Source organism: Bos mutus, chromosome 2 (assembly GCF_027580195.1).
Source record: "Bos mutus isolate GX-2022 chromosome 2, NWIPB_WYAK_1.1, whole genome shotgun sequence".
In the NCBI taxonomy this organism is placed as follows: Eukaryota; Metazoa; Chordata; class Mammalia; order Artiodactyla; family Bovidae; genus Bos; species Bos mutus.
This window is the reverse complement of record NC_091618.1, coordinates 13,558,749-13,583,369: the sequence shown is the minus strand read 5'-3', so window position 1 is coordinate 13,583,369 and position 24,621 is coordinate 13,558,749. Positions and strand designations below refer to the sequence as shown.

The window sequence follows — 24,621 nt, the reverse complement described above, 5'->3', positions numbered from 1 at the left end:
CTTCCAAGGAGCAAGTGTCTTTTAATTTCATGGCTGCAGTCACCATCTGCAGTGATTTTGGAGCCCCCCAGAATAGTCTGTCACTGTTGCCATTGTTTCCCCATCTATTTGCCATGAAGTGATGGGACCCGATGCCATAATCTTAGTTTTCTGAATGTTGAGTTTTAAGCCAAATTTTTCACTCTGCTCTTTCACTTTCATCAAGAGGCTCTTCATTTTTTCTTCACTTTCTGCTATAAGGGTGGTGTCCTCTGCATATCTGAGATTATTAATATTTCTTCTGGTAATCTTGATTCCAGCTTGTGCTTCTTCCAGTCCAGCATTTCTCATGATATACTCTGCATATAAGTTAAATAAGCAGGGTGACAATAAACAGCCTTGACGTACTCCTTTCCAGATTTGGAACTAGTCTGTTGTTCCATGTCCAGTTCTAACTATTGCTTCTTGACCTGCAAACAGATTTCTCAGGAGGCAGGTCAGATGGCCTGGTATTCCCATCTCTTTAAGAAGTTTTCTCTTATCTTAATCTATGTTCTGTTTTTCCTTTATGTTTATCACTTTTCTCTCTGAAAGTGAAAGTGAAAATCGCTCAGTTATGTCTGACTCTTTGTGACTCTTTGTACAGTCCATGGAATTCTCCAGGCCAGAATACTGGAGGGGGTAGCCTTTCCCTTCTGCCGAGGATCTTCCCAACCCAGGTCTCTCACAGTGAAGGCAGATTCTTCACCAGCTGATCCACCAGGGAAGCCCAAGAATACTGGAGTGGGTAGTCTATCCCTTCTCCAGGGATCTTCCTGACCCAGGAATCAAACCTCTCCTCATTGAGGGCGGATTCTTTACCAACTGAGCTATCAGGGAAGTGAACTGAGAACTTCCATATGTACAATCTGGGTTTAGAAAAGGCAAAGGAACCAGAGATCAAGTTGCCAACATCTGCTGGATCATAGAAAAAGCAAGGGAATTCCAGGGAAATTTTTGTTTCATTGACTATGCTAAAACCTTTGACTGTGTGGATCACAACAAACTGTGGAAAATTCTTAAAGAGATGGGAATACCAGACCACCTTACCTGCCACCTGAGAAACCTGTATGCAGGTCAAGAAGCAACAGTTAGAACCAGACATGGAACAATGGACTGGTTCAAAATTGGGAAAGGAGTACGGCAAAGCTGTTTATTGTCACCCTGCTTATTTAACTTATATGAAGAGTACATTATGCAAAATGCTGGGCTGAATGAAACTCAAGCTGGAATCAACATTGCAGGGAAAATATCAATAACTTCACATATGCAGATGACACCACTCTAATGCCAGAAAGTGAAGGGGAACTAAAGAACTTCGTGATGAAGGTGAGAGAGGAGAGTGAAAAAGCTGAGTTAACATTCAAAAAATGAAGATCATGGCATCTGGTCCCATCACTTCATGGAAAATAGATGTGGAAGAATGGAAACAGTCACAGACTTTATTTTTGGGGGCTCCAAAATCACTGCAGATGGTGACTGCAGCCATGAAATTAAAAGACACTTGCTCATTGGAAGAAAAGCTATGGCAAACCTAGACAGCATATTAAAAAACAGATATATCACTTGTTGACAAAGGTCTGTATAGTCAAAGCTATGGTTTTTCCAGTAGTGATGTGAGTAGTGATGTACAGATGTGAGAGTTGGACCATAAAGATGGCTGAGTACCAAAGAATTAATGTTTTTGAACTGTGATGCTTGAGGAGACTCTTTTTTTTTTTTTTTTAAAGGCTTCCTGTCTTTATTTTTTAAAGGAGGACACAGAGAGTAAGAGGGACATGGAAAAACAGGAGGGGAAGTGAGAGGCACATTGGTAAACACAGGATAAAATCAACTCTACATTCATTTATAGTTCTTCTCTAGTCTCAGCCCTAATGCTACCTCCTTCATGAAGTCTTCCTGAGGAATTACTAGGTTCACCATTTCTTCTGCTCACCCCAGGACTGTGTACTGACCACCCCTAGTTACTCTGATGTAACCTCACCGTCTCTCCCTGCCGGCCCACAACCGCCGGCCCCCCCACCTCCCGCCACGACTGTCAGCTGCCTAGGGGCAAGGACAGCCCTCTTTCATCTTTTCGTTCTCTGGCACTGCGCCTAGGCCCTAACTGGTGCTCGGAAAACATTTGCTGGAAGGATGGATGGTGGCCTTCTCTGCTGGTCTCAAAGCGGTAAAGAATCTGCCGCAATATGTAAGACCTGGGTTTGATTCCTGGGTCAGGAAGATCCCCTTGAGGAATGAATGGCAACCCACTCCAGTATTCTTGCCTGGGAAATCCCATGGACCCAGGAGCCTGGCGGGCTACGATGCATAGGGTCGCAAAGAGTCGGACACGGCTGAGTGAATAACACTTTCACTTCACCCCTTTCTGGGATTCTCCCAGTATTCCTTCCTTGGGCAGAGACCCACAGGGCAGTGAGGGCGGAAGATCCCACCGGGCTCGGCTCGCAGAGCATTCTCAAGTTGTACCGCTCCTTCTTCGTGGCATTTAAGACACCTTAAGGCTGTCCGTGTTGTGTTATGGAAGTGCCTTGAGGAGACTCTTGAGAGTCCCTTGGACAGCAAGGAGATCAAACCAGTCGAATCCTAAGGGAAATGAACCCTGAATATTCATTAGAAGGATTGATGCTGAAGCTTTAATACTTTGGCCACCTGACATGAAGAGCACATTCATTGGAAAAGACCCTGATGCTGGGAAAGATTGAGGGCAGGAAGAGAAGGGGGAGACAGAGGATGAGATGGTTGGATGGCATCATCAACTCAATGGACATGAGTCTGAGCAAATTCTGGGAGATGTTGAAGGACAGGGAAGCCCGGTGTGCTGCAGTCTATGGGGTCTCAAAGAATCAGACACAGCTAAGTGACAACTCCCACGGCTGCCAGAATAACATCTCTCTTTCCCTTGTTTCCAACCCCATTTTCCTTCCTTTTCCTTCATGGACAATCATTTAATTAATCTTTGAAATTATAATTAAGTATTATTGTAAATTTCAATAATATGTTTAAAATAGTAACTTTTAGTGTTTGAATTTAATTTATGAGAATGGGATTGTGTTTCTTTTCTTAATTAAATTTTAAAATAGGAGTACAGTTGATTTACAATGTTTTGTTAGTTTCTTCTATACACAAAAGTGATTCAATTATACATATATCCACTCTTTTTTAGATTTTATTCCCATATAGGTCATTACAGAGTATTAAATAGAACTCCCTGTGCTATGCAGTATGTTCTTGTTAGTCATCTTAGTCATCTATGACTAAGATGTTAGTCATATACATATATATATATATATATATATAAAATAGATATATATGGAGCTTCCCTGGTCATTTAGGTGGTAAAAAATCTGCCTGCAATGCAGAAGATCCAGATTCAATCCCTGGGTTGGGAAGATCCCCTGGAGAAGGGAATGGCAACTCACTCTACTATTCTTGCTTGGATAATTCCATGGAAAAAGGAGCCTGGTGGGCTACAGTCCATGGGATCACAAAGAGTTAGACAGGACTGAATAACTAACACTTTCACTTTTGGTGTGTATATGTCAATCCCAATCTCCCAATTTATCCCTCCCACTTCCTCTTTACCCCATGGTGATAATAAGTGGTTTGATTTTTTTTCTGGGAGGGGGGGCTGTGCCTCAAAGCATATGGGATCTTAGTACTTAGACCAGGGATAGAAGCTGCACCCTTGCATTTGAAGCATAGATTCTTAACCACTGGACTTCCAGGGAATTTCCTGTAAGTTTGTTTTCTACATCTAGGACTCAATTGCTATTTAGTAAATACATTCATTTATACCATTTTCTGGGGGTAAGATTCCACATATAAGCAGTATCATATGATATTTGTCTTTCTCTTCATTCAGTATGACAATTTTTAGGTCCATCCGTGTTGCTGTAAAGGCATCATTTCATTCTTTTTTATAGCTGAGTAATATTCTGTTGTGTATATGTACCATATCTTGTTTATCTATTCCTCCATCAATGGACATTTAGGCTGCATCCATGTTCTGGCTATTGTAAATAGTGCTGCAGTGAACATTGACATACAGGTATCCTTTTGAATTGTGATTTTCTTTTGATATATGCCCAGGAGTGGGATTGCTGGAACATATATTAGCTCTATTTTTAGTTTTTTAAGGCATCTCCATACTGTTCTCCATACTAGCTGTACCAATTTACCTTGCCACCAACAGTATAGGAGGATTCCCTTTTCTCAACACCCTCTCCAGCATTTATTGTTTTTAGATAAAAAAAATACGTATCTATCTTTTTATTTGGCTGAGCCAGGTCTTAGTTGTAGCATGTGAGCTCTTGGTTGTGGCATGTAGGATCTAGTTTCCTGAACAGGGATCGAACCAGGCCCTCTTCATTGGGAGTGTGGAGTCTTAACCACTGGACTACCAGGAAAGCCCCCACTTCTTATAGATTTTGCCATAGCTCACATTTGTAGATCAATTCTTTAATGACTTTAAGTTCTGGTGCCCTCAGGCAATACATGGTTCCATAATCCTTGTTGAGCTCAAAGATTGTGCTATCAAAGACCTGACAAAGGCAAAGAACCTGCAGCTCCTTCCAGCCCTTTGAGCTCACCACTGATATCCCTGATTCTGATGACAAATGCCAATTTGGGTTTCACAGGTAGATAGAGGTTGCCAACTTTCCTGTCATTTTAACCATTCAAGTCTCAGTCTATACATCTGCCTATATTCCTTGTAGTAGTGATTAACTTTTTTGTAGGTGAGCTTCCTCTTTGCCTTTCAAAGCTTTTTTTTTTTTTTTTTGGGCAAACTTCTTTTAGACGCTTGATCTGTGAACTTCTTTCTTAGATGCAGCTCTGTAAAATTCCTTCATTCTTAAAGGCTTGTGATACAGCGGGATCTTTTTCTCCTTTTCTGCATCCTCCATGATTCCAGATGGAAAAGAGGAAGAAAAAAAAATGTTTTTCTTTTCCAAAAACTAACAGAGTGAGGTTTAATGAGAATAAAAAGTGAAGCGAAAGTGAAGGTGCTCAGTCATATCCGACTCTTTGCAACCCTGTGGACTGTAGCCCACCAGGCCCCTCAATCCACGGAATTTTCCAGGCAAGAATATTGGAGTGGATTGCCATTTCCGTCTCCAGAATGAGAATAAAAAGAAAAGCACAAATAAATAATATAAATAAAAAAGGGCTTCCTAGGTGGCTCAGTGGGTAAAGAATCCACCTGTAATGCAGGAGATGCAATTTCTACCCCTGGGTCACAGAGATTCCCTTGGAGGAGGTCATGGCAACCCACTCCAGTCTTCTTGCCTGGAGAATCCCATGGACAGAGGAGCCTGGCGGGCTACAGTCCATGGGGTTGCAAAGAGTGGGACACAAGTGAAGGGATGGAGCACGCACCAAGCATAAATAATAAAGGGGCCATAACTACCGGGAAGACATAGATTTAAAAGATAATAAGAGGACTTCCATGGTAGCCCCGTGATTAAGAAGCCTGCCAATGCAGGGGACACAGGTTTGATCCTCGATCCGAGGAGAGCCCACATGCCTCCAGGGCAATGAGGCCTGTGCTCCACAACAAGAGAAGCCATCACAGAGAGAAGCCTGCACATCGCCAGCAGAGAGTAGCCCCTGCTTGCCACACCAGAGAAAGCCTGTGGGCAGTAACAAAGACCTAGTGGACCCCAAAACAAATAAAATATATTTTTTCAAAGGTGGTAAGAGAAAACTATTGTAAACTTATGCCAATAAATTTCCAAATTGACATGAAATGAACAACTTCCTAGAAAATGTAACAACTAAAATTGACTCAAGAGAAACCCAGAGACAAGTAACCTTGTAGTGATTCAAATTGTACTCTGGAGCATTTATCTCAGAGAAATGAAAATTATGTTCAAAAAACAAAACAAAACATCTGTACATGATGGTTTATAGCAGTTTGGCTTGTAATAGTAAAAAACTGGAGACAGGCAAAATGTCCTTCAAAGGTTGAAATCAATGGTTCAACTGTATCACTGAAAACTACTTAATTCAGCAATGAAAAAAGAACATATACATGCAACAACATGGATAGAACTCAAGGGAATTCTATTGAGTGAAAAAGCCAGCCTTGAAAGGTTACCTACTGAATGATTCCACTAATATAACATTCTTGAGATAAAATTATAGAGATGAAGAATAGATTAGTGGTAGCCTAAGTTAGAAATGGGAGGGCAGGGGATTTTCCTGGTGGTTCAGTGGCTAAGACTCCACACTCACAGTGCAGGGCTGTGGGGTTCGATCCCTGGTCAGGGAACTAGATCCCACATGCCTCAGCTAAGAGTTCAAATGTCACAACTACAGATCCCATATGCCACAACTAGGGCCTGATGAAGCCAAATAAATAAATAATTTTTAAAGAAGAAATGGAGGGGAGAGGAGTGATTAATAAAGGAGGAGCAGAAGGATCCTTGTGGAGATGAAATAACTGTGCATCTTGATTATGGTGGTTGGTGGTTATACCCATCCACACATGTGATAAAAGTGTACACCCACACACGCAGAAATGAGTGCCTGTAAAACTGGTGAAATCTGAATAAGTCATGTGAGTTGCTCCATAGTCAATTTTCCGATTTTGATATTGTACTATAGTTATGCAAGATGTTACCATTGGGGAAAACTGGGTGAAGGGTAAAGAGGATCATCTAGAACATTTTTTTTTTTTTTTGCAACTTTCTGTGAATCTATCAGTATTTCATAATGAAAGGTTTTTGAACATTGGGGCAGTAAGCAGCTTCTAACAAAGAGATCACCAGGCCATGATGGTTTTACAGGCAAATTCTGTCAATTTTCAAGCCACAGATTATTCTTATACACAGATCATCTTATACAGCTTCTTCCAGAGCATAGAGAAAGAGGGAAAACCACCTTCTGCCAAATCCATGAAGCCAATATAACCTGATAGTAATTTCAGATAAAGTTAAAATGGAAAAGGTATTACAAATCAAATTTATTTGTGAATATAGCTGCAAAGATTCTAAACAAAATATTAGTGAATAATATCCAATAATGAATAAAAGAAACATACAATGACTAGGTTGTAGTTATCACAGGAATAAATATACATATGTTAGACTATCTAGAGATGTCACTGTTATAACAGATTAAAGAGAAAAACATCCATATGAACATTTCAATAAATGCAGGAAAATTATTTGACAAAATTGAACATAAATTAGAAATAGAACAGTAATCCAAAAAAAAAAAATCAGTTCTGAATATTAACTGGAATGATTGATGCTGAAGCTGAAACTCCAATACTTTGGCCACCTGATGCAAAGAACTGACTCATTGGAAAAGACCCTGATGCTGGGAAAGATTGAAGGCAGGAAGAGAATGGGACCACAGAGGGTGAGATGGTTGGACCGCATCACTGACTCGATGGACATGAGTTTGAGTAGGCTCTGGGAGTTGGTGATGGACAGGGAAGCCTGGCGTGCTGCAGTCCATGGGGTTGCAAAGAGTTGGACACGACTGAGCGACTGAATTGAACTGAACCAAAAGAAAGTACCTATAAAAAAAACTCACAACAAATGTTATCATAAATGTAGAAACTTGGAAAGCATTCCTTTTAAAGTTATAAACCTGATATGCATGCCAACTATCACTCTTTCTCAACAATGTGATGGAAGCTCTAGCCAGTGCAGTAAAAAAAAATGAGAAATTCGTGGTGGACTTCCCTGGTGGTACTGTGGATGAGAAGCTACCTGTGAATGCAGAGGACATGGGTTTGATCCTTGGTTAGAGACAATTCCACGTGCTGCAGAACAACTAAGCCCATGTGCCACAAGTACTAAGCCCATGCCCCAGAGCCTGCCAGCCGCTACTACTGAGCCCACATGACACAACTACTGAAGCTGGTACAGCTAAAGCCTGTGCACTGCAACAAGAGAATCCAGAACACCAAAATGAAGAGTAGCCCCCACTCATCACAACTAGAGAAAGCCCTCAGGCGATAAAGAAGATCCAGTGCAGCCAAAAATAAATAAATACATAAATAAATAAATTCAGGGCATAACTATTGAAAAGGAAGAAACAAAATTGTCATTATCTTCAGATGGCATGATTATTTTAATTAAAAAAGGCAATAATCTATAGACAAGCTACTGGAGTAATAGAAGAATATTGCAAGGTAGTTGATTATAGGGTCTGTATGCTGCTGCTAAGTTGCTTCAGTCGTGTCCAACTCTGTGCGACCCCATAGACAGCAGCCCACCAGGCTCCCCTGTCCCTGTGATTCTCCAGGCAAGAACAACGGAGTCGGTTGCCATCTCCTTCTCCAATGCATGAAAGTGAAAAGTGAAAGTGAAAGTGAAGTTGCTCAGTCATGTCCGACTCCCAGCGACCCCATGGACTGCAGCCCACCAGGCTCTTCCGTCCATGGGATTTTCCAGGTAAGAGTACTGGAGTGGGGTGCCATTGCCTTCTCCAATACAAATAACCAAATAGTTTGGAGATCAAACCAGTCAATCCTAAAGGAAATCAATCCTAAATATTCATCAGAAGGACTGATGCTGAAGCTGAAGCTCCAATACTTTGGCTACCTGATGCGAAGAGCCAAATTATTAGAAAAGACCCCAATGCTGGGAAAGATTGAAGGCAGGAGAAGGGGATGACAGAGGACGAGATGATTGGATGGCATCACTGACTCAATGGACATGAGTTTGAGCAAGCTCCGGGAGATGGTGAAGGACAGAGAAGCCTGGTGTGCTGCAGTCCATGGGTTCACAAAGAGTGGGATATGACTGAGCACAAAACAAATAACAAAGAAGGCATTCACCATTCTATAGACCAGCAAGTTTATATGATGTAATTATACAAATAAAACATTAAAATAGCAACAAAACTATGACAGAGGAGTAAATCTAATGAAAAAGGTATAAGATCTTTATATACAAAATTATAAAACTGTACTAAAAAATACCAAGTGTGTCCGACTCTTTGCAAACCCATGGACTGTAGCCCATCAGGCTCCGCTGTTCGTGGGATTTCTCAGACAAGAATACTGGAGTGGGTTACCATTTCCTTTTCCAAGGGATCTTCCCGATCCAGCAATCGAACCCTGGTCTCCTGCATTGCAGGCAGACTCTCTATGAGTTCCAGGGAAGACCCCGCCAAATACCAAAGAAGACCTTGAAAAGTTAGACGTATCCCATATTTAGAGTAGGAAGGCTTAGTATCAGAAAGACATGTCTCTATAAGTTGATCTATAAATTCAATATATTTTATTTATTTTTAACTTATTTTACTGTGCTCGGCCTTAGTGCTGTCACCCAGAATCTTTTAGTTGAGCCATGTGGAATCTAGTTCCCTGGCCAGGGGTCAAACCCAGGCCTCCTGCAATTGGGGACACAAGGTTTTAACCACTGGACCTCCAGAGAAATCCCTCAATAGATTTAAAACCAAAATCAAATAGTATTAGATTGACAAGCTGATTCTGAAATGTGTATATAAGAACAGAAGACCAGGAGTAGTTAAGACTAAATTTTATTTTTAAACTTATTGTATGTATTTGAAATTTTCTACAGTAAAGAAGATTTTAAAAAACCATGTCTGTTTTTGGTCTTTTATTCTTACTGTATTATAAAACTCTCATATAGTCATCATTCAACTCTAACAATTATCAATTCCTGTACTATCTTGCCTCATTTATACCCTCTTTTACTTTCCCCACTCCTGATTATTTTGAATCAGATCCCAGACATTACATCATTTCATCCTAAATGGGAAATGGGAACTCACTTTAAATGTTTTGACAACATAGCTGCAAGAGGAATTTTTTCCCTCTCCAGTTAAGTTACTCATACATTCCAACAAAATAAAACAGAAAAGGAAGTTAGATTGTGTTTCCCTTAAATATATTTCAAATTTCTTTTTAATTTTGGCAGTTTAATAATACATCTAAAATTTTCAAATAAACACACAAAAAAAGATGGAGTTAGCTCCCTTTTCTTTCTAAGCAACCTGTAAGAAAATGGTTAACTCAAATGCATTAGGCTAATGGACTGAGGGATTGATTTTTTTTAAAAAGGTTTCTTGATTGTTATTTTAATCAGTGAGAGATATAAAGGAGTGCATATATGTAACATATATATGAAGGGTACAGTCTGTTAAATTTGAACATATGTATAGAGCTATGTGGGCTTCCCAGGTGGCTCCAGTGGTAAAGAACTAGCCTGCCCATGCAGGCGATGTGGGTTCCATCCTTGGGTCAGTCATAAAATCGGTATGGTGCATACTTTACCGCCAGAATTATAAATCTACCATTTGTCTTCTTGAACACAATAAACAATGTGATGACTACAATATGAGGTGCTTTGGCATGCCTTTCAATTGTGTTGCTGTTGTGCTGTTTTTTGTTCATGTTATCTTGTCTTCCAGTATACCTAATTATTTTTGTTTGTGAAACAAATACATTTGCATAATTGTTCATAGAAATAATTCAAGTTCCAGAGGATTCACTTTGTTTTCTGCCAAGTATTTGGGCATTGGCATGCTGGAATCATTCAGACAATTTCAGGGTTTCAGGTATTTTGAAGCTGAATTTCAATCTGTAAGACCTTGTCTACTCTACGTACATTTGCTTTCAGGGTATAGTCTCAAGTGAGAGCTGTTTACTAGGTGCTTTCTCTCTTAGCAGGTTCTGGACTCCGATCTCTGTTTTGGGAAGTACCCAAGATAGGCTCTTAACTATACCTCAGAAAGACTGCTGCTGCTGCTAAGTCGCTTCTGTCGTGTCCGACTCTGTGTGACCCCATAGACTGCAGCCCACCAGGCTCCCCCGTCCCTGGGATTCTCCAGGCAAGAACACTGGAGTGGGTTGCCATTTCCTTCTCCAGTCCATAAAAGTGAAAAGTGAAAGTGAAGTTGCTCAGTTGTCTCCGACTTTTAGCGACCCCATGGACTGCAGCCCACCAGGCTCCTCCGTCCATGGAATTTTCCAGGCAAGAGTACTGGAGTGGGGTGCCATTGCCTTCTCCGTCAGAAAGATTAGTAGTCCTATTTGTAGGGCTTACATTCCTCAGTTTCTCTCCTTTCTCAGATCCTGGTTCAGTTAACTTTTCACTAACTTATTAACTTTTTGATGATTTCAACAGGAGATTTTCAGATTTTTCCAGTTTTACTAGTTTTCCTCAGTGGGAGAGTTGGTTGGAATTGCTTAGTCACCAATGCTGGAACAGCCCAAACCTTCCCTCCTACCTTCCTATGGGAAAAGCACTCTAATAACCAAGATTTGCTAAGAAACAAAATTACAATGGAAATGCGAACAGTGTAACAATTACCCAAGCACCAAAACAATGAGCGGAAGTGCCACCCAAGGGAAAGTCTACAAATACACAAAAACTCAAATGTAATACAGTTGAAAAAGCAAAACAAATCAGCACTGATAACAAAACATCTTTCCAGAAAATTGGAGGTGTTCCAAGGTTGCTTGAGAGTGCTTTACATTCAATGTACAAATACCACATTATTGTAACATTTATCATCCGATAGCATTGGCTATAAGAAAGAATGAGAGTTTGTGGAATTGAACAGCATTTGTTCACTCCAGGAGTTTTTCTCAGCTGTCATCATGGGCCAGTTTTGCTGACTCACCAGTGAGCTTCAGATCACAGCTTGACAACAGCTTCCATATGAAGGAAGAGGTAACATTTGAAATTCTTGAACCCAGCGGTTCTTGAATGGCCTTCACTAAACATTTCTGTCTGAGATCTCTCTTTGTCTGATTAGGCTACAATGGACTGGATTAGGTTTTTACTGATTAAAGTACTTCGCAAATCCACCCTAATCCTCAACCAGGTCAGTTTGATTAGATTTTTGGTTTTTGAAAATTTTGAAAATTATATTATCTGTTATGCTTGGGTTTAATTGGCTGGATTGTAAAGATTTCAAGATCTAGGAATGATTAAGACAATCTTCTGGGCTTCCCTGATGGCTCAGATGGTGAAGAATCTGCCTGCAATGCAGGAGACCCAGGTTCAATCCCTGGATAGAGAAGATCCCCTGGAGAAGAAAATGGCAACCCACTCCAGTATTCTTGCCTGGGAAATCCCATGGATGGAGGAGCCTGGTGGGCTACAGTCCATGGGGTCACAAAAGAGTTGAACACAACTGAGCAACTAAACAACAAGAGCCTTCTGACCAGACAACTCTCAGGAAATAACCTTAGATAACTTGCTTGGATAAATACTAATCTGTTTCCATAACATTCCAAGTCTTGGTTTTCTCATTTTTAAATGGGAATAATGTTGTCCATGTCATATGTATGCGGAGACTTTTAAATGAAATACCGTATGTAAAAGTTTTGCAGTGCATGGCACATAGGTAAGCATTTGATAATAAGATGTCTTATGAGTCTGCTGCCGGTGATGTTCTGATAAGAGTTATTTTTGGGACCTCAGGTTATATTGGGTAACTCAGGTCCTTTGAAAACAGTTTCTTAAGGGAAAGCAGGGATGGATGGCTGGTTTTCTGTTGGGAGTATAGCTTTTGATGGAGGAGAGGCCTGAAATGGGGTGTGGTTCCACATGACTGTGTCCAAACTGATAATGGAATCTCTGAGTAATGAAAGCTAAAGCTTAGAACTGAGTCAATCATGGATCTCAGAGCTCACAGAGCTCACAGCCTGGTAAAGTTCTGGAAATTTTGTAATTTTCTCATGTCACCTAAGTTTTCCCTCTTAAAATGTTTTTCTAGTTTGGCTACTCAGCACATTCCACTGTCCTGTCCCCATAGGGCTAAATGCTTTATCTGCTTTATTACACTTAAAAAAAAATTACACTTAGTGATGTTTTATTAACCTTATGTTCCATGGGAGAAAAAAAGAGGCTCAGAGAGGTAAGTAACTTCTGGCCTGGCTAAAGAGTTGGATCTCTGAATACAACATATTAGTTTTTAGGGTTGTTGGATTTGAGAGTCATCACTCTAAATGGCTGTTGAATTCATTCATTTAACAAATGCTTAATGAACAACATCCCTGTGCTTTGAACTAAGTTGCTCTCTGGGGATTCAGAAATGAATCTACAACCACAATAAAACAGCTACATTTAGTGAATGCTAATTCTATGTCAGGCACTTTATATATATTAATTTAACTCTTGTAATTGTCCTGTGTGTATCAGTTCAGTTCAGTCGCTCAGTCATGTCCGACTCTTTGCGACCCCATGGACTGTAGCACACCATGCCTCCCTGTCCATCACCAACTCCCTGAATTTACTCAAACTCATGTCCATCAAATTGGTGATGCCATCCAACCATCTCATCCTCTGTTGTCCCCTTCTCCTCCTGTCTTCAATCTTTCCCAGCAACAGGCTCTTTTCCAATGAGTCAGTTTTTTGCATGAGGTGGCCTAAGTATTGGAGTTTCAGCTTCAGCATCAGTCCTTCCAATGAATATTCAGGACTGATTTCCTTTAGGATGGACTGACTGGATCTCCTTGCTGTCCAAAGTATGGAAACCCTTATTTTGCAAATGAGGGCACTGACACCAGGAATACATCCAAGGTCACACAGCTGCGGAGTAGCAGAGCTCTGATCTTTAACTTCCAAGTCTTATCTTCTTTTTCAGAAATAAAATTCTCACCCTTTTATCTTTTAAATAAAAATAACATTAAAAGTAATATCTCCTTAAATAATGTAAACAATATGAGGGCTGATTTTCTCACAACCTGCCAAAACAGGATTTAGTGATTATTTAAATTTTTGCCCGTTTATTTAATAGATGAAATATTGCATTTTAAAGTTGCATTTCTTTTTATTATTCTCATTTTTATAGCTTTATTGAGATATATTTCACATACTATAAACTTTATCTTTTAATATACACACAGTTCAATGGTTTTTAGTGTATTGTCAGAGTTCTGCAACCACCATTACAGTTTAAACTTTTGTCAATACCCCCAAAAGAAACCCATATCTACTAGCAGTCCCCTCTCATCCCTACCCACCCCCGACTCGTCAGTCCCAGGTTATCTTTTCTGTGTGATTTCAGGTCTGTTTTGGATTGCTTCCTTTCTTTATTTTCTAAACTGAGGTATCGTTGATTTACAATGTTGTGTTACTTTCCGATGTGCGGTACAGTGATTCAGTTATATATATATATTCTTTTTTAATATTCTTTTCCCCTATAGGTTATTACAAAATATTGAGCATAGTTCTCTGTGCTATACAGCAGGTCCCTGTTGATTATGTTTTATATACAATAATATATATCTGTTAATCCCAAACTCCTAATTTATCCCTTCCCCAGTTCCCTTTTGGTAGCTGTAAGTTTGTTTTCTGTGTCTGGATTGTGCTCTCTCTTTTTTCAAAATGCTCTTTTTTAATTGATTAGAGAATTTCAGTATTTTTCATGAAGATTAACCATTGTGGCTCACCTGGTAAAGAATGTGCCTGCAATGTGGGAAACCTGGGTTCGATTCCCGGGTTGGGAAGATTCCCTGGAGAAGGGAAAGGCTATCCACTCCTGTATTCTGGCCTGGAGAATTCCATGGGTACAGTCCATGGGGTTGCAAAGAGTCGGGCAGGACTGAGCAACTTTCACTTTCACAACCATTTGTCTACCACTAGTATTATAATACTTTAAAGCTATTTTCTCATTTATGCATTGATGGTGGCACTCTTACTATATAGATGTTTAAATTTCTTTCAATTTCTAAAGAGATTTATTTGATTCATTATAAACATTCTCCCTTTCTATTTAAAAGCTTTCTCCCCCTATAATCTCTTCTGATCTTTTACAGCCTTGTGGTTTGCCTGTTTTTGATTCATCTTGGGTTTAGTTTGAATTATAATAGCTATATCTTACCAAACACCTGGAGAAGGAAATCACAACCCACTCTAGTATTCTTCCCTGGAGAATCCCATGGAAAGAGGAGCCTGGCGGGTTACAGTGTATGCGGTTGCAAAGAGTCAGACACCACTGAACGACTAACCCTTTATCAAATACTGATTTTGAAAAATCACTTTCATCAAATGCCCAAATTTCTATTTCCCGAACTGGACAGAACAACATCAGTTAACACTGAATCAGTGCTTACAAAGTCGGCTTTGCATCTTTGGTTTATACTAATGTTCTTCCATCTCTGTCTTGAAATTTATCAACAATTTTGAACAAGGGGTCCTGCACTTCCACCTTGAGCTTGTTGTTGATGTTCCGTGGTTGAGTCCGACTCTTGGAGAACTCCATGGACTGTAGCACACTAACACTCTGTCCTCCAGTATCTCCCAGAGTTTGCTCAAATTGGGTCCATTAAGTGGATGATGCTATCTAACCATCTCATTCTCTGCCGCTCTCTCCCCTTTTTGCCTTCAATCTTTCCCGGCATTAGGGTCTTTCCCAAACTCCTGCAAATTCTGTATCGGGCCCGTTTACCAGTCTCAGGCACTGTACTAAGCATTTCACATTATTAAATGGACTACTAAACCATATTATTCACTAATCCTCAGGGCAATGCTGTTAAGTAGCAATTTTCATTTTCCTCTGAATTTTTCAAATGGGGCAACGTAGGCAGGAAGATTAAATAATGCCAGAGCCAGAAAGCTGCGGCAACGGAGTTTGAACCCAGCACCTCTCGGGCCAGAGTCTTGGAATAAGCCTCCATTAACCCTGGAGGCCGTTATAATCTGGAGGTGAAGCTGGGAGGACATCGGGGCGGATGGCGCCGCGGCTGAGGTCACTGCTCTGACCCCGCGTGCCCAGGTCCGTGCGGTGCTGGGCCAAGATCCCGCACTCTGGGCGCTCCAGTATCTGCCCGCGGGACTCCGCCTTCTCTCCGCCACGGCGACGCACGTTTGTCTTGCGGTAGGGAACTCGCGCGCGCAGCGGTTGTGTTGCCAGCGAGTTTCCCAAGTTCACACAGGCCCCGGGTTGGCATGGCAACCAGGCAACCTGTTCCAGAGAAGCCTGCCTTCTCCGCACATGCAGCTGCCACCGCCGGAGCCGGGGCCCGAGCCTATCCCATGATGCACCGCGCCAGCCCAGTCCCCAGTGGGCCGCCATGTTGTCGGAGTGAAAGGTAAGGGGGAGCGAGAGCGCCGGAGAGAGAAGATCGGGGGGCTGAAATCCATCTTCATCCTACCGCTCCGCCCGTGAGTATCCGCACCCCGCTAGCTCCAAACGCTGCTCCGGACCCCCAGCGAGCAGACTGTCCCTTTGTATTGGTGTTTGAGAGCAGTTGCGGGGGTGAGAAGGGCTTTGGAAAAGCCGCCGGGGCCCTGGCTGAGGCTTCTCACTCGCTGTTCCTCGTACATGTTTTGGAGTCAGCAGCAAGGCCCCTATTGTTATCAAAGGAGGGAGGGGGTGGGGAGCGGGGTCGAAGCGAGGAAAATGCCGGGGGTTTAGGCCCGGGCCCTGGGCAAAGACGTGCCTCTACATTTCTGCTTGGCCCTGTTAGGGCCCCTGAAGATTGATGTTGCCATTCGGGTTGCTTTTTTGATGGGTTTGCGAAGCCCGAGTCTTGTGTGTGGCCATGAAGTGTAATTCTGTACCACCCTGGATTTCTTCGACTTCTTGAGCTTCCGTGCCTGCGCCGAAGCAGGAGGAACAATAAATCGCTTTAGAAGCAGCCGTGGCCCTTGTCTGCAGGCGAAATCCACCATGGGGGAACTTTGCGAGCCTTATATGTGGAGAAGTAGGCGATCAGGAAGTTTCAGATCGCTTTTTAGGCTCCTGAGTACTTGTGGCCTTTTGTTTCCGTGAGAGCTTGTTTTTGGTGGGTTCTTCCTCTTTGAGCCTGTCTGTATTGGTGCGTGTCTGTCTTAACTCAAAGAGGGGTTCGTGCATCTGTAGTAGATAAACAGATATACAATAACTAGATAGTTTTAGTCCTCACGGACGTTCTTGGTAAACATAAATCGTTTGTTAATACTTGTCAGTACCACTCCCACGTCTAGTGAGGAATACGCTCGCGTAACTCTCCCACCCCCCGCCATATGCCCCCCTCCCCCACAACATTACCAGGAAAGGTTTTATCCTTCCCATAACTTGATAGCTTGTTACTCTTCGTTGTCCACTTAAGAAAACACTGTTCTTAGTTGTCTGTAACAATTCGTTCACTTCCTACTCTGCTAGAGATTTAAGAATGGGGTTTTATGAAGCTTTTGGGGGGGGGTTCTATTTTTAAAGTCTGTTACTTCTGAAACAGTAGGTTTGTAGTTTTAGCCTTTTGTTTGTTTTATGAAAAACGCATCAAGACTCACCGAAACAGAGGTGGCTCCCAGTGCAGTTTTAGTAAGCAAAATAAACATTTTGACTCGTTTCTAGTTTTAACTTTATAAAAACTCTTGGGGGCTCTTGATTCTTTATCTGGATTTTTGGGAAATACACACTGGATTTTGAACTCTTCCTTCTGCCTTAGCCCTAAATGGATTCGTTTTGTTCAAGGCCACAGCTTTTTGAAGTTGTGTTTGAAGTTTAGTTTGGGTTGACATGAACTGCTTTAAAATAAAGTTATGACCACAGAATTTTTTTTTTCTCCCCCAGCGTGGTAAAAATAAACACCTTTTAAACCACAAAGCATTTTGTAAATAAAAGGTGAGCGGTGGATAGATAAGATCATGTTCCTTTGTTTGAAATAAAACCTGTTAGTGATATTAAAAACAAGACTAAAGAAAAATAACAACTTTGGTGAAAACAGTTTGAAAACTATTGAGGAGTAACTCAATAGAATTCACTTTTTTTAGTTGCTTAAAAATACTTATTTTTATAATGTATCATTTGGGGCAAAAAGTCACATTTCAAGTGCTTCACGTAACTTTTTAGTGGGTTTGAGAGTTCTGTAAAAGGCATCAGCAATTTAAATGTTTTTTAATATTTAAGTGACTGATTTCTAAATTTTTATGCTGATAGGTGCCAAGATATTTCAAAACTACCCAAGACACTTGTTAATTGCTTAGGTATTTGCTCAGTTTCAAAATGTCCCTTCTGCCAGGTTTTCTCTTGTTTGAGAAACTGCCTTGCCTCATTAGGTAAAGCAGGAAGTCTCAGGGCATACAGATAGCTTTAGAAAAGCCAATTGTTTTGTTTGAACATTTTCATAGGAACTCTCCCGCTGCCCCCCATACCATTGCCTTGATAGAATGAAGTTGTGGTCGGTGTATTTCAATGGTGAATACCTTTTTCATATGTAATTTCTTCATTAGATAAGTATTATGGCAAATCTTATTTCAGAGAAGATTGTATTTGCTATTTTAGGAATCTTCTTAGGGACTGGCACTCCATTGCTTTAACTGTTGGTGACTGAATTCCCAGGGTCTCAGCATGTGACTTTAAATTTACTAAAAACTTTTATATGTGTTATTTTGATTAAAAAGCATTGTGAGTCATAAAGGAAGGATTTCTTCCATTTTCTAGATGAGGAAACAGGCTCAGGGAAGTTGTAGTTTAGTGCTAAAATTTTAGTTTTGGGACTGCTGGTTAGCTCTACAGCACAGACTATTAGACTGATAGTCCCTTGTGGAATAGAATGGGGCTGGCTACTGTTGGTAATGAGAGGGCAGGGAGTTCTTTTGAAAATCAAAGAGAAAGGCATTAGGCTGGTTAGGACTGTGCTAGTACCGATGGTAAACGATGACTTTCTGATTTTCGTGTTTAAGCATGAACATGACTGTTGATGAAAGCACAAAGTGCAGTTTAGAAAGCTGGATTACTCCAGTTAAGGTTCTAATGGCTTGGAATTGTTAACTGAAACTATGCATTTCCAAATTCGGCTTTGAAAAATATTAAAAATTACATTGTGTCTTTTAAAACATGAATTAGTTGTGAGAAGCAAATGCTTCTTTATCAGGATGCTTATCCTATAAAGAGAAATAATTTAAAAGATTTCTTATAAATCTTGTGAGTCTGTTTATGAATTGTCACAGTAGGGCTAAAGGAAGATATGGCATTTGTAATGGACTGTTAGGTTGATAGCCTTGAAATTAGACTCTAGTGGCTGTGGACAGGTGTGTTCTAGTTGGTAACTGATAATTATTTTGAAGCACTTTTTTTTTTAAGCACCTATAGTCTGACAACTTGTATGCTTTGTACAGATGTAATTTTTGATTTTAAGAAAACTTGAAAGTGGTGTTTTATAGTAACATTTTGGAGGTTTTTGGTTGATCCTTCTAGAGAAGAATAACAGATGCAAATGAGAAATAGTACCTGTTTTAGTTGACTGGCATGTGGTAGCAAGGGGTTTATAGTTGTTTTGGATGTGTACAGATTTGGATTTGAATCCCTTTTCTACAGCTCAGTAGATGAATGGCCTTGGGCACATCACATAACTTTTCCTCTATGCCTTAGTGTTTTTATCTGTAAAACAGGAATGACTAGGAAATGTCTGCAGTATATTTGCCATACAGTTATTATTGTTTTGAAGCATTTCTTTCTTTTTTTTTTTTTTAACAGTGAGACTTTCTACACAAGGCGAATGAATTTAGTTTGTCTCTGACTGTGTAGTCAGAATATTAGTAGAAAGATGATGTGATTACAGTTACAATTGTAAGTTATTGGTAAAAATTTAGAGTTATCTTTCCCATGTGCACCAGCTGAAAAGTTTCAGGCTGAGAACATTATTCTGTTGCTGTCCTTACTTAGTCAGGGGGCCTTATTGTTTTTTTCAGAGAGCATTCTACGAATACTTGGACATTTTAAAGGATCCTTTCAAGTTTCGACATTCTGAGTTATTGCTAATTATATATGGGGTTTGGATTTTTGTTTGGTTTATTAGTGTATGTCTGCTCCAGCTGTAAAGGGATATTTTGTAAAACTCTTATTCATTTAAAAAGTATCTGCTACAGTTAGCTTATGGTGTAAATAAGTTGGATAGAGGAGTTGTTAATTAAAGTCTAATTCCATACTGTTAACCTTTGGTACCAACATAAGTTTCCCTGAAGTTGCCATATTGACTCCTGATCTCAATTTCTTGTCAGAGTGCCTGTCACCAACTACAGTTATTTCCATACACACACACTCAACAACCTCAAAATAGAGGTTTCAATTTAGAAAATTGTGTGTATGTCGTGAAACATTTAGCTGCTTGGTAGAAATTATTTTAGATGATAGATCGCAAAAGCCAGGGGGCTCACATTTTTATCTTGGTGCATATATCAAGTTATGTTTTAAGAAATGCAAATTGTAAACATTTGTAACCTGTTTGTCCTTAGGTGTTGGTGGAATGAGCGTTGCATGTGTCTTGAAGAGAAAAGCAGTGCTTTGGCAGGACTCTTTCAGCCCCCACCTGAAACATCACCCTCAAGAACCAGCTAATCCCAACATGCCTGTTGTTTTGACATCTGGAACAGGGTCGCAAGCGCAGCCACAGCCAGCTGCAAATCAGGCTCTTGCAGCTGGGACACACTCCAGCCCTGTCCCAGGATCCATAGGAGTTGCAGGCCGTTCCCAGGACGACGCTATGGTGGACTACTTCTTTCAGAGGCAGCATGGTGAGCAGCTTGGGGGAGGAGGAAGTGGTGGAGGCGGCTATAATAATAGCAAACATCGATGGCCTACTGGGGATAACATTCATGCAGAACATCAGGTAAAAAAAAGTTCACTATTTCAGCTTTGAAACTCTTTTTATAATCACTGTCCACTTAGGATATCTGCTTTCAGTGAATGTCTTTAAAAAAGCCTAAATTGCTAATGATTTCATTTTGTTTAAACTAAGCAGTCACTTGTTTTAAAGGATGATTGTTGTAATGTTGTCACTAAGTCATTTATCGTTCTGGTGGTTCTAAAGAGCAAATGACCAATTCATTAAAGAAGAAAAAAAGACTTAAGCTTGTTCTAATGTGCACATTGCTTTTCTGAGTATACTTTTTAAACAAAGAATACTTTTTTCATCTTAACATATAATCTTTTAAGATCTATTTGAGCTGTTTATAGGCTAAATACATACTTTAGAGCCATTCCTGTTGGGTATTGGTGACTTTTGTGTTTAAAATGTTATAGTTGAAAGTAGAAGGAAGTTAAAAAAAAAAATAGCGGCTCAAGTGAAATTTGACATGGAACTGATATATCTTGTTTTGTGTTAGAAAGGAGTGATGGTAGCTTTTAGGTTTTTACCATTTTTGTCCTCTTGTAAATGCTTGTTTCATTTGGTTAATTTTAATGTTCTTGCTTTTACTAATCCAAAACTATAGCTGGAATCACAGCATATTTTACTGAGAAGAGAATTTAGCCTGATACGTGTTTCCTAACTTAATATTGATGAAAGGGTTAGAATGTTTTCTTCTAGTTATTCTTTGGAATAGGGTATAGGTTGAATTTGCAGAAGTTTTATTTTATTTTGCTAGTATCTGAGTACTGACTAGCAGAAAGAATTGACGTCTCTCATGAGGGGTTCTCGTGCTTCTGTTCTTCAGAAATAAATCAGGCACAAACACACTCAGTTGTGCTTCCCCTTGACCTTTCCAGACAGCTGGTGTACCACAGTTCTTTACCATAGTAGAAATGAGGAGGTGGAATCTTGTTAGTTAACAAATTATTAGCATGTTGATCGCAGGGCTTTGGTTTATTGGAACAATTAGCAGTATCAGTGCTACTTCATTAACATCTATTATGTGTAGGTAAGCAGTACTAGGAAATATGAGGTGTAGGGAGCTTCTTCTTGGGCACTTAGGACATTTTTTATTATGTATCTATTACTTAAGGTACTTTGTTTCCGATTTGCTTAAAGTCTTGGAGGTGGAGATCGAATTTTATTCATCTCAATATCCTAGTTCCTAGAATTTGGCATATGATAGAGTTTGAGAAGAAAGTTATTGAATGCATGAGGCCCTAATCCTATGGCCTTAAAATAAAGCTGGGGGAGAAAGGACATTGTCACAAAGATAAGGAGGTTGAGTGCCAGGCTAAGATTTAATTCAGTAGGCAGCAGGGTTTTTAGCGTGTTTGTATGGAGTAGTTTTTATCCAGTGGTGTTTTGGGAAGGTTGAGTTGGCAGTAAGAGATTGGAGAGGATAAGAGCTGAGACTAGATTACTACTCTGATAGCCCTGGTGTGAGCAGTGGAAAGATGGGATAGGACTGAGAAACGCATAGAATTTGGTGATTGAATTTGAAAGTTTAGGTCCCTGGGAAAATGGAGTAATAGAGGGAAGGGAATATAGAGGGGAATCTGGTTTGGGGACGAGGTGATTAAGTTCCGTAGAACACATGTTGAATTTGAGCTGTAGGTAGCTGTGTGTGTAGGGTGAAACCAAGGCAGGAGGTGGTTAATTTGGATGGGATCTGTCATCTGTCTAGGGAGCAAAGGTGGAATGCCTGTAATTTTTGCCTTGTTTGGCTAAACATTATTTAAAAATCATTACCATTGGTTTTTAAAGTATATATTATAATTTATATTATAGATCTGTAAAATCTTGTGTTGGCTTTCCTAACGATGGACTGATGGATAAAAACTGAAAGAAGAATCAAGGTGCTTGGTTTGTACTTAGCTAGGTGGGCAAGTCAAACTGTGGGTCAGCCCTTGGCAGAGTTTCAAGATCTAAAATCTGGCTGTGGCGGGGGAAGGGGAAACCCTGATTGTGCTATGCTGTGAAGACATACTCTGGACTCTAGTGCTGAGCCCTGTTGTATGGAATCACATCTGACTTTCTGACCAGTTTTATCCAGGTCAGTTAGCAAATCTATGTTAATGTTAAATGGCAAAACCTATTCCACACCTAGGGGGGCCTAAACCAATGACTCAGCTTGGACTTGGCATTTATCATGCACAGTTCTGTTGGTCTGGATACATGGTGTAATGAACAGCATTAGGGAGCTGCATTAGGTAGTTGCTGTGTTGCGGTGTGGACCACCCACACATTACCTCTCCTGTAGTCATTAGAGTTATTATAACTTGGTGGTTTTGGTGTTGACTGAGTGAGGGAAGACCATAAAGTAAAGCAGTGAGTCTCAGAGCTTAGCTGTTCTGCTAGAAATACATGGCAATAGATAGTGACCACTTGGGCAAGAAGCAATGATAAGTATAATGTAATTGAAGAGTTGAGGTGTAGCTCTATTGCAGAGAATTGCTGCCCTCGTGTCTGATCTGTCAGGTGGAACTTCGAAAGAAGTTGAGAATCTTATGTTTTAGGCACTGGACTAAATATTTCCTGTATTTAACCCTCAGAACAATCTTATGAAGGAGGTAAAATCCTTTATTGAGAAGTGAGAAACTGAAGCTTAGTTCCCAGATAGACTCTGGTTTTGAAATCAGGTCTTTGATCCTAATGCCCATGGGCTTTCTGTATTTCTGCTTCCCTGGGAATATTTCTAGTCCTAGAACCTAAACCAAACCAGAGTAACACATTCTAAGATCAAAGAACTACTTGGCCATAATGTATTTGAATTTTTAGAGATAAATTTGATAACAAGGAGATGAATACAAATAATGTTGGCTTCCCTCCCCTTCCCCCATCGGTGATGCTAAAGTATTAAAATTACTTACATATATGTATTCTATGTAGAAATTGTAGGAAAGTCTCTGTTAAGACAGAGACTCAATATAAAGTGATCCTGCTGCTAGCACATTCTGCCATTCCAGTGGGCCATTACTGTTTGTGGGCCTATGTCCCCTTCTTTTTTTTTTTTTTTAAGACTTTTTGTATAACGGAACAAAGTTTAAGATCAGATTGGCAGAATGCTTTCATCAGTGAGCTGGTGAAGTAAAGAATATCACAGGCTGTGATACCAACCAGCAGTATTGGAGGAAGTGCCAGATATTGGGCCAGATATTTTATTCTATATCCATTTCTCTTATTATTACTCCCATTTATGAGCAGTCACTTTTTTATCAGATCAGATCAGTCGCTCAGTTGTGTCCGACTCCTTGCGACCCCATGAATCGCAGCACACCAGGCCTCCCTGTCCATCACCAACTCCCGGAGTTCACCGAGACTCACGTCCATCGAGTCAGTGATGCCATCCAGCCATCTCATCTTCTGTCGTCCCCTTCTCCTCCTGCCCCCAATCCCTCCCAGCATCAGAGTCTTTTCCAATGAGTCAACTCTTTGCATCAGGTGGCCAAAGTACTGGAGTTTCAGCTTCAGCATCATTCCTTCCAAAGAAATCCCAGGGCTGATCTCCTTCAGAATGGACTGGTTGGATCTCCTTGCAGTCCAAGGGACTCTCAAGAGTCTTCTCCAACACCACAGTTCAAAAGCATCAATTCTTCGGCGCTCAGCCTTCTTCACAGTCCAACTCTCACATCCATACATGACCACAGGAAAAACCATAGCCTTGACGAGACGGACCTTTGTTGGCAAAGTAATGTCTCTGCTTTTGAATATGCTATCTAGGTTGGTCATAACTTTTCTTCCAAGGAGTAAGCATGTTTTAATTTCATGGCTGCAGTCACCATCTGCAGTGATTTTGGAGCCCAGAAAAATAAAGTCTGACACTGTTTCCACTGTTTCCCCATCTATTTCCCATGAAGTGGTGGGACTGGATGCCATGATCTTCGTTTTCTGAATGTTGAGCTTTAAGCCAACTTTTTCACTCTCCACTTTCACTTTCATCAGGAGGCTTTTTACTTAAATTTTTTTTAACCTTTGAAATTAGGGTTTTTTTTGCCTTATGTAGAAATTCTCTTAGTGTCTGGGTTCCGTCTTTTTTTTTCTTT

General features: G+C 40.4%; 1 protein-coding gene across 15 annotated transcripts in view; it reads left to right on the top strand.

The window, feature by feature from the left end:
* The first annotated feature begins 15,987 nt into the window (after positions 1-15,987).
* PUM1 (pumilio RNA binding family member 1) overlaps positions 15,988-24,621 on the top strand; it is a 125,983-nt gene continuing 117,349 nt past the window's right edge. For all 15 annotated transcript variants that reach the window (XM_070384378.1, XM_070384373.1, XM_070384372.1 and 12 more), the window contains exons 1-2: positions 15,988-16,124; positions 20,181-20,554. In XM_070384378.1, the coding sequence (XP_070240479.1) occupies positions 20,192-20,554 (363 nt within the window). In that variant the 5' untranslated portion in view covers positions 15,988-16,124; positions 20,181-20,191. The remainder of the gene's footprint in view (positions 16,125-20,180; positions 20,555-24,621) is intronic.